At 35.1% G+C, this 11,379-nt stretch overlaps 1 protein-coding gene across 1 annotated transcript; it reads right to left on the reverse strand.

Moving 5' to 3' along the window:
- Window positions 1-693: 693 nt before the first annotated feature.
- LOC149532210 (putative methyltransferase PMT18) lies at window positions 694-5,998 on the reverse strand. Its single transcript, XM_089808845.1, has 7 exons — window positions 5,954-5,998; window positions 5,032-5,730; window positions 3,875-4,085; window positions 3,371-3,668; window positions 2,832-3,221; window positions 2,083-2,160; window positions 694-1,170 (listed from the first exon to the last, which is right to left on the reverse strand). The coding sequence occupies exons 2-7, from the start codon at window positions 5,719-5,721 to the stop codon at window positions 942-944; spliced, it is 1,896 nt and encodes a 631-aa protein (XP_089664971.1). The 5' UTR covers window positions 5,722-5,730; window positions 5,954-5,998; the 3' UTR covers window positions 694-941.
- Window positions 5,999-11,379: the final 5,381 nt, after the last annotated feature.

Below are 11,379 nucleotides of genomic sequence, written 5' to 3' on the forward strand. Positions count from 1 at the left end.
CTAGTCGTTCGCCACCTTGCCGACAGCAGGAAAAAACCCTACCTCCGATTGTCGGGAGTAGAAAACGCGATTAGCGAAAAACAACGCAGCGCAGAGCAAAGCAGAAAACGCCAATTTTTCAAGCACCCTTTGATGATATATTATTCCGCTCATAGATTAAGTTACTATAACCAACTATAGCATATAAGTACATATAAATGAATAGATCTACAAATTTACTACTAGTGTTAATATTCTTTTACTAATATTTTAATTAGTTTTAATCTTTGAAATCTTATTAGATAATAGCAACTAATAAAAGATAATAGTCAATAGATTAAAATAAAGAACCCAACCTATCATACCTATTATGTATTATAAATTTAAATTTCTTTTTTAGCTCATAGCAAGAACCTATTAGCATAGCACCTATATTTAGTTAGGTTACGTGTTCTTATTTATACAATTGATACTGGAGATTAAAATCTACAACTATTGTTCATCCGTTTCAACAACTTCAATTCCCATGAATATAAATCTAAGTTTCCTATTAACGTTATAGTTATAAAATAAATCGCATGGAATCTTATTTGAATTCGAATTGTGTCCGAATAATCATTTAAGAATACAGCTAGTATTCTAGATTACGACGCAGATTTTTTCGTGAAGTACGAGTACCACAATGAGGCCAAAACACAACTGTTTGACAGAAACTTGAAAACAAGGACCGTTGATCTTATTTCATAACGTTCCAAAGAATGACATGACACGCAAATGCGACACATAGGAAAAACACAAACGAAGATGTCATCTGCCAGATTGGCTACAAAAGGGAATTGTACAAAATCTGAGAACAAGGAGCTACCATTGCTGCCATTTCTCCCTGTCTCGAAAATAGAACACCCACAATCTAAAAATCTAGGTAATACAAATAATTCCTCTGTCCTTTCTCATTCATATGACTAGGAGCTTTCTTCTTCTGGTTTGCCCGTCCAATACTTCTTTACAGCAATCAGGATTTTCTCTTGGTTGAAGGGGCCACTCTCATGATCCATTACCTGACTTTGCCATCTCATTCCATCTGTCAATGCTTTTACTTTCACAAGAACATCAACCCCATCTCTAAAGATCACAGTCCCTTCAGGACGTAAGATTCGGTCCATTTCAAGTAGAATGTCAGTAATGTCACACCTGCACCACAACAATAAAGTTTATCATTTTGTCGAAAAAGCTTTTACCAAGTATAGAAACAAATTTCTAAATCGATAGAAACAGTTTGATAGGTCCTACAGACCCATTTAACCTAAAGGATCCTAAAAGTATCACGATCACTATAATATCTAATACTTTCTGCAAACGTAGCCATATTCTTGTCAAATAATTGAATCAAGTTAGAATTGGGTAATATTTCTAAAAGTTATTACCAATTATTGAATCTAATGTTTGACACTAACTGTAATAGTAGAAGCCAATGGACTAAACATAGTCAAAATTCATTGTTAGTAGGTTTCTACAATTCATAATAGTATTCTTAAAGCTTCTGGATATGATTGTTTGTCCATTTTTTGAGCCAATGTTTCCAGTTACACTAACATGTGAAACATCATCAGAACAAGAAGAGAGAGCACAAAGGAAATGAAAAAAGTGACCTGAAATGTTAGCTCAAAAAATGAATACACAATTAAAATCCAGAAGCATTAAGAATAGTCGACATTGTTTCTACTCTTCAATGAAAATTGTTGCAGACCTGATTGCTAGGATTAGCTAGGATTCAGGGCATTGATTGAAGTACAAAATATGATAGCAATAAATCAGAAAAAACAAAAGATGACGACCGAAATTGGGGTTTAGTAGTCAAATAAAGATAGATGCACAAATTTTTAAGACCCAGAGAACCCGATTTTCTTGATTTAGTTGCAACTTCCTTGTTTAAAGCATTGATAGCATTTTGATGAATTACCTGTGATTTTCTAATGCCAATTTTTTAGTTCTTGCAAGAAATCGAGATTTCTTGCCACTTTTTGCCACCATAAATTTACCTTTACCACACCCATGGAGGGTTTCTACTTAAGCTAATAAACTAACATTGAAACGGACCATTACCTGTCTTGGTACATGCTGAAGAGACCACTGCTATGAATCATGTCATAAGTTCTGGGATATGTTGAAAAAGCCTCACACCTGCAATCCAAAAGCATGCCCTTGTTATGCATACCATCCAAATAGGCTCAAAAGACATCTTCCTTGCCAAATTCAAGGACCAAAACCATGTATGATCATTTCATGTCACGTATTTACAACATATTGTAATGTTTTTGCAACATTTTATTAGGTTGCATGGAATAATTTTCGAGGACAGTAGAGAATGTGATACGGTTGTTAGGGACTGCATTAATCAAACAACAAAATTATTCAACTTGGAAGCATTTTCCTCGATTCACACCGACACAGATTGTAATTCTAAGCTGCACTAGTGGATTGATGCTCAAATGTTGAGAAAATACACTCAATATGTTAATCGTAACAGATTTTCCAAAATTCATGATATTATATTCATGCTTCTGGGTAAAGATTGTGTGTGAGTTTATCAGTGTTCACACTTCAGCTCATATTCAATGATCCATCATCAAGATGACAGAGCTAAGAATGTGATCAATGAGTATGTTCCTAAATGTTGATACTGATAAACTAACACACAATCTTACCCAGAAGCATTGGATATAATTCAAAATGTTTTTTACTAGAACTGTCATCAATAGCTGCTACGAATATGCCAACAAGATATTCTAAAGGATATGTTCATTTTAACTATTGTGTATGGCCCAAACTACAATTTGAAATAAGTTGCTTACCAATTATGATAAGTACCAATCAATCCCCTCTCATAGACGACACCAAGAGTATTTTGTTTTGCATCTGATGGAACCACGTTCATGACCCATACAGGATCATTTGCCAAGGCAGCAGCAAAGCCTCCCAAACCAGCATTCATGTCCATGATATTTCGGTATCTTCCTTGGTCGAGACGGCCATTAAGCTTTTTGTAGTATGACACCCTATCATTCCACAGCTTAGTATCCTTCTTGAACTTCTCAACTGTAATTCCAGGTAGAGTACCACTGCTTATTCTGGGAGGGATAGCTGTTAGACGATTTGGCCATCTTTCTAAGGCCCCGCCCGCAACACTGCTTACATCATTGACCTCTGGAAGTGGTGTTATGCAGGTTTCCATCTTCTTATACCTTTCATTCAACACAAAATTCAAAGTGTTAACTAGCGGCGCACTTAACCCTGAAAAGAGGAAACACATAAATCAACAATATGCAACAAAAAAAGATCTTATAAACCGACATTTCGCGCTCATTTTTTTCCCATGGACAAAATCACATACCAAGCAACATCAGGGTTGTCATCTTTACATATATGAGGAGCCTTGTAAACCCTTCTGCTTTTTACACATTCAACATGGTTTGGAGGCTTTTGCCATATGGCAAGGTCACCCTTTTGAACAACCTTTTTCCAACACAAACGTTTGGCAAGATCTTCAATTGCATCTTGCTCTGCTTTCAAGTCCTCTGGAGTTCTTTCCCAACCCCTGTGATGCTTTTGCCAGTTTATAGGAGGACCAGATAAAATCCAATAGCCACCAGGCCTCAATACCCTGTCCACTTCCAATAAATAGATGCCATCTGGTGGGAAAAAGCATAGGTTCATCAGAGACAACACAAACATGGTAATCAGATTTAGGCAGCCTCATAGAAATTAATGATTTCTGGACTACCAAAATCCAAATCATGGAGCCTACATATACATGATTAAAAGAAAGATCCTAGGTAAAACTTTTATCCAATAGAGAAGTACTTCTACAGAAATAGTATTTGCTTTAACCAATTACCGTGGTCTTTCCATGGAATAAGACAACGAGAACAGTGAGCCATATCAAAGGATCTTGCTGGATATGGCATCCTCTCAGTAGCCACAATCCCGATCATAGCTGGAACACCACGTTCCAGAGCAAACTGAACTTGTGCTTCATGTGTATCCCTTGGTGCAAAAGACATGGTTAGAATGTTTCTATTTAGCAGATAGGCACCCCAACTAGCAACCTGCAAATGTTAGAGAAAATGTATGAGCTTACCTGATATTTGTAATCAAATGAACGGGCGATTTCAATTTCACTTGTTTATGCAAATATAGATGCATGCACAATCAATCCTTCATCGGACAGATGTAGAGTTTTTGTCTAGGAAGCAACGCAATCCGATCCATGACAACTTTTAATATGTTTCAAACAAAACTTAATAAAGAACAGCTACAATCACCTATATAAATCCATACACGACAGATCTCTGTAGGATGGGAAGAACAGACAAATAATTATCAGCTTTGCAAGGGGAAGTCCATCTAAATAAAGACCCCGTCATGGATTAAGTAGGATCTTGTAAAAAGTTCCTAATGCAAGAACATCTTGTACCGAAACCATTAATTCCTCTCTGACATCGGCAGAAACAGCTAATAATCTAGAGAATTCAGCACCACAATGTTGAGTTAACAATGCCAATAAAGTCAGGGCACACGTGTCTCGACCCTTCCAAAGAAATTCAACAAAATTTTACATGCCCTCTGAGATGGTAACAATCGATTGAAAATTCTGTTATTTATGCCCAAAGAAATCGCCACCCTTCAAAATCTTGCAATGTCCCTGTGATGGCACTTACATGCCCTCCCCTACAAAAATAGAGGGCTACCGCCATTTGGATTTTAACAAGAATGAAAAACAGAAAATAATAGTCATTGGTCTCTTACAAATCATTAGACCAGCAGAAACTCAGATCGTTTCAAAGAAATCAACAAGTCCTTTCACTGTTCAGAAGATGGTGCTGAGATATTTTTACCGTCCATGAATCAGGCAATGAAAACCTCCCAACCACTAAAGTTCTAAGTAATACAAAATAAAAGCCTTCCGAGCTTTAGTTGGCCAAAAAGCATAATAGATATGATGATAAGCAATGCATAGAATAGTAAACAGAGGAGACAAGAAAGAACACTCACTCCACAACCAGTATCAATGGCGGTCCTGATAGACCCATCCGTCAAAGGAATCAGTTTATTGATATCATCAATATAAGCATCCGCGCCGCGAGGAAACATGGTTCCACCACCTGGAAATCGAAACTTGTCGCCCTCAACCTGGATCCAGTTCTGCACAGCCTTCTCTATCGTAAGTTCTCGGTGAGGCACATTGGCAAACCAAGCGTAATCTCTACTTCTCGGCCATGGGAAGGGGTTTTTATACCCCGGAGGAGCCGGAATGAGGCATTTCAGGGCCTCATTCTTCTGTGGGCAATGGCGTTCTCTGTACATGAGCTTCTCTCTACTAAACTTCCTAGATCTTGTTGGGTCTTGGCAAGGTGTGTACTCACTGTACTTCATGCTGCAAGGCTTGAATGCCACTTTTTCTTCTTTAAGACTCTCGTTAGTCCCCACGGTATGGTGAGCTTCAAAATCTAGTGAAACCGATGAGGAGGATGATGGTGATGATGAGGCTTTAGGGGAAGCAGAATTGCAGAGACCTAAGTCGGTCTTGGCCATTTCTGTTGGCGGATTCTGGGTGTTCTGCCAGGCACCCAACAGGTAAAACAGAGCACATAGCCCCACGACTCCTAAAATCCAAGGTACTTTTCGATTCTTGGATTCAGCCAGCAGGTGGAGCTTAGGAGATCCATTGTACTCCTTCCCCATACCACCTTCCTGCAAATTTCAAAACAGCCAAGTGAAATACCTTCGGCAAACTCACTGAAATCTTGAGATTTACCTCAGACTATGCTTAAACATATTGATTCCTATACCCTGTTTTCAGATGATTAAAAAGCTTTATCGATGTACAAACAAACAAAGAAGGAAATCCAGATTGCTGAATTTAATGGGAGGCTAGAAACTAAAAGAACACGTCAGCCTATGAAGACCCAAATACCTTCAAACCAGGGAGTATAGTTAGTTATACGCGTTGAAGAGGGACACGGTCTGCGTTTGGCTTAACTCGATTTATAAAACTCGGTTGTGTAGAGGACAAAACACAAGGGGAAAACAACGCTAGAAACATCTAAATCTTGAAGAACATATGGAGATAAATGTTAAAAAGTAAGAATATAAGCTTGAGGAATACATGAAACAAATTTGTTAAAAAAAAGAAGAATATATCATCTCGCAAGGTTCTTTCCAACATGGGCCATAATCAAACCTAACCTAGGAAATGATAAAACCAAATGTAAATATATGAAAAGTAGAAAATTATGTTTGACTAATTAGTCAAACTTAATCTAGGAAAACTAGAAAACCAAATGTGTAAATATTTGAAAAGCATAAAATTACATTTGACTAACTATGTTTTTCTTTTGTTAATTTCGTATTGATTTTGAGGGGAGTGTTTTAATATAGATTAATTTATTTTTTATGTTATTTATTTATTTTACATATATTTTATATATTTATTATTTAGTTTTATTATTATTGTTATATATTTATCTCATATGTTTACTTATCATACTTATATATGTATGTATTTTCACATGCGTACATTATCTAATTTGTTATGGTCCCTTTCATGTTTCAAGACTAGTTTATGCTTGTGAGGTTGTCTTTATAATAGTGTATTTATTCTACTTAAAATGTGTTGCTAAGTATAGGTAGGGAAGAGGAACTAGAGCCACACAACTTGACTTCATGTATGTCAAGCTCCCAAATGATATAATGGATTTTTACCTTTCAAAAGGAAAAGTGCCTCTATACATAATTTAAGACCTTAAAGTTGTCATTTTAGCTTTTGAGTAGTAATTACAATTGTGGGATAAGTCATTATGTGCATGTGTCTTTGCAAGTGTTTGTTTAAAAGCGTTGACTAAAATCCACACATGGAGGGCCCCAATGCTTGTGTGTTATGTGTACCAAGAAAAATTCAACTCGTCTTCTAATTGATGAGTACAAATCGATACATATAACTCATCTTAACATAATAGAACTTCAACTCGTCTTCACATAAGTGCATCATAGAGGGGAAGGGGCCCAATCACCGTCCATGTTCAAATGGTTGTTCACTCCTTGCTCACTCAACCTCCCAATTATTAATTTTAGAGAAAACAAAAAATGATAATTAAAAACCTATTAATACAACTCACATATACCAAAAGTCACCCACTTATATCCTGGTGGTTAAAATTTGTAGACTTTAATTGGAGTTGTGCAACTCTACTTATACTCGTTGCACATGACTAATAGGGAATTTGTACATAAGTATTGGTAAAATAATTATTAGAGGAATATGTATTGGTTTAGCTGTTAAATTTTTTGAGGGGCTTTTAGTGCATTGTTACTGGGCATCTTCAAGTATGTATTGACTAACAATTTTGAATGGCCACTTTTTGACCCTTATCTGCATAATGAATCTCATAGAAAGTATTCCTAACTACCCAAAAGCCAAGACAACAGTTATATGAAGTTAATTTGCATACAACAACATTAAAGAAATTGTTGAAGTTGGATGCATCATCTAGAAGCTCTGAGTGCACAAAGTAGGCTATAATGGGTACAAGTACCTTCACCTACACCACTAAATTTGGAGATTTACTAAGGGTTTTTACTTACTTATCTATAAAGTATCATTATTTGGATACTTTGCTTTATGTTTGTTGTGAGTATGAATGGGATATTTTAACTAACTAGTTCACTAGCATGTCTTATTCACACATTAAGTTTACTTGTGTCCTAGTTTTAGTTGTATTTTAACTTATCTTGACCTATTTACTTATTTTGTCCTAGGTCTTTTAAATTTGTTGTGTTAGTTGTCTCATGTTATAGGTTTAAGGCACATGTCATGATATTGTGTAATCCAATTCTGCATTGCCTATATAAGCAAAGCTCTTTTGTACTTTGTATCATAGATCAAGAGATCAACATTTGATGTGAAGTGTAAATCATGGGAGTGCACTTTCATTTGATTCTTCATTGATCATTGTACATTAAAGGTATACATAATTGTAACAAATTATTTTGCAACCATACTCTCTTAAGGTCTGTTTGGTTCATGGAATTTAAAAAACTGAGATTTCTACAAACCTTGGTTTAGCCAAATCAAGGTTTTGCAAATCTTCATTTTGATTTTTGGGATTTTACTTAAACCATTTGTTTCAATCGGAAGATGCATGTGAAGGCACATTTTTATTTGTAAGCTTGGAGTTGAAGGAAAATTAAAAAAAGTAGTCCTATCTATTGTTTTAAAACTCCTTAAAAAACATAACCAAGTTTTGATTTTCAATTCCTACTTGCTAGTGGGAAGTTGGAAAACTTGGTTTTGAGGCAAAATTGGAAGTCCGCTATGCTAATTCCATTTTGCCAATTTTGAAACAAACGCAAAAAAATTCAAATTTAGATTTTGAAAAAGCCAATTCTTGTCATCTTCGAGGGACCAAACGAACCATTATGGAAGGTTGTCTTTTTATTTTCACATGATCTTAGGGTGTGCAAGCTAATCTGTAGCTTCTATATAGTATCAAAGCCTTAGTTTTGTGAACTACTTGAGAATGAAGGTGATTTGGGCATGAGACTTTTTTTGGTGTATTTGGTGCAAAAAGGGGCTCTGCTTGAGTCTAGAAGGCCTAAAACACCATATTTTTATATATAGCAAGTTTCATATTTTATTGACCAATTTTATTTTTGACATTTTCATTAATTTTCACATAATGGGATTAAATTTGAAAACCAAATGACCATTAGTAGTACTTGACTCCTCTACACAAGCCTTTTTCATTAAGGTGCTAAGAAGTAAACCCTTAGGGGACTTAATTTTGACCTAAATATCTTATTAGGCTATTTTCTCAAATTGCCATAATGTTTGACCTAGGTATTGATTTTTAGCAAAAGACATATCATCAAAAAGCTAATTTAGAGCACTTTTCATTAAAAAGAAAAAAATCTACTAGTATGTGTTATCATTGTTTGAAGTTATATCTCCATTTTGGACCTTTGATCTCATTGATAGCTATCCAAATCTCTGATTTTCATGATTCTTATAGTATTGAAATGGTATTGGTAATCTATATCATTATACCTGCAAAATTGTTCTAGAGAAGCACAATTTATTTATTTGCAAATATCACCTTGTGATTAATCACATGAACATCTTGACTCCTAAATAGGTTTTATCTTTTTGGAAAGGTTTTATTTATAATATATATCATATTTGGGAATCTATTTACTATCGAGGGTTACTATCTTTATAAATTTGGAGATAAAGATATCTCATTTTAAATAGTTATTTGAACATATTGAAAGGGGTAAAATATAAAAATAGAGACATGATATCATAAAACATCTCCATTGGCTTCATTTGTTACCACACTTGTATGGTCTTGTTCCACATAGAAGTACAACTAGTAAAAGATTTTGCTTATTATTTTAAATAGGATCATGTCTTAGGAGTGATCATTATAGATGTTAATGTTGGCATTTTGAATACATTGACGTTCATTTTGAGTGTCCTAATGGTCTTCAAAATAAAATTTCAAAGATATGTGAGATCTTAATGCTCAACCTTTCTTGTAGTGCCTCTCTTGTTTACATTTTGTTACATGACTATTTTGACCTGAGAGACATTTTGATTATTATTACTTGTTTATTTGCATGTTGATATACTTCAATGACTATACATTATTTTGGTTACCAGTATCATAGTTTTTAGATGCTAGATGGTGTTGTTATTCAATTTGATTACATCTACATGATGTTGTTAGTAATGTGACGTGATGCTTTATGATAATACTTGGTTTATTTTGTATATGGACCTAGACAATGGTTTATATTTGTATTAGATGGATGTTTTGGATTCATTACTAATGTGCATTTATGTTGTAGATACATGTCTTTTACCTTTCGAATATTTATTCTCATATGACTATAAATGGTTATTTGAATTCTTTAATTTAAATGCTATATCATGTGATTATACATTGTTATGTTGTGTTGCACCACACCTATGTGTTATTTCCTATTGGTGCTAGTACAAACTAGGAACATAGTTATAATCAATTGCTTGTGAGATCTATACAGTGTCATGTTCTCCTTCAACATGATTATGCATCTATTTTTATTTATCTATTTATTGAGCATCTACACTTGGTGTTTGCTTATTTATAGAACATATACCGTATCATTCACCCTGATTATAGGATCCAAGTAAATACTTATATCCACGGTAGTGGTGTAGACACCTAAATTTGATTACACTATTTTAGTAATCCTATTTAGTTATCTAAAAAGGCATTATTAATTAAATTCTATTTAATTAATCCTTTGTCATCCCCTAGTTGATTAATTTAATTAATCATCTATAGTCCTAATTGATAAATCAAATAATCTATTATTTATCAATTAAATCCTATTCTTCTATCTAATTCCGAAAATCCCCATTTATTAAATAAATCTATTTGATAAATGAAATCCTCAAATTCAAAAACCCCTAACCTATCTCTAATCCTCCATTTAGCCTAATCCACCCCATCCACCCATACTAACCAAGCTTAGCCACTAACTCACCCACCCTCATTAATGCCATCCACTTGCACATCTCTAACATCCCTAAGCTAATCCTAAACCCAAGCCTAATCCACCCCCTAATGTTGTCACATTCCTTAAACAAGTTTAAGACTTTCCTAATCCAAACCAAAGTCTCCCCTCAAAAAACCCAACCACTAAGTCATGAGTGCTCTTACAAAACATAAAAGACTCTTACAAGCCCACTCATGACTCTTACATCCATCTTACACACTCTTCCCTCTTCCACACTCATTCCTCTTACATCCCTCTTACATACTCAACCCCACTCATCATGCCTTTAACCAACCCTTTACCCTACCCTCTCACACTCATCCTCTTGTGACAAGTGTCACCTTCCCATTGGTGCTAAACAAGCACAATCCATGTGCTCTCCTTTGAGTGCATCCTAGCCCTCCTTAAGCCTTCATCCATCCTTGCATCTAAGCCCTCCATCCCTCTACCCCTTAGCCTATAAATTGAATCCCATCCCAAGCCATTTCATCAACAATCTTTGAGCTAAAGTTACCATGCTATTTTGAGAACCAAAGCCATCAACCATACCCTTATAATGCCAAATTGAGAGCTCACAAAGCTACCAATTTGCCATTACCCATCTCCATTGAAGCAGCTTTTGAGCATCTTGAGCATACATCCACAGCAAAAGGACACATCTACAGAATCAAGAAAGCATTGAGTGCTTTTTCTTGTGAGGTTTGCACTTCTTGTTTTCTTCCTTTGTCTAAGCATATATGTGAATTTAGTTTTTGGTTTGTGAATGTTTACTTTATTTGTTAATGTTCTTTGCATACTGAT

This window comes from Cupressus sempervirens, chromosome 11 (genome assembly GCF_028749045.1).
Source record: "Cupressus sempervirens isolate cs-2001-9-10 chromosome 11, ASM2874904v1, whole genome shotgun sequence".
NCBI classification, from domain to species: domain Eukaryota; kingdom Viridiplantae; phylum Streptophyta; class Pinopsida; order Cupressales; family Cupressaceae; genus Cupressus; species Cupressus sempervirens.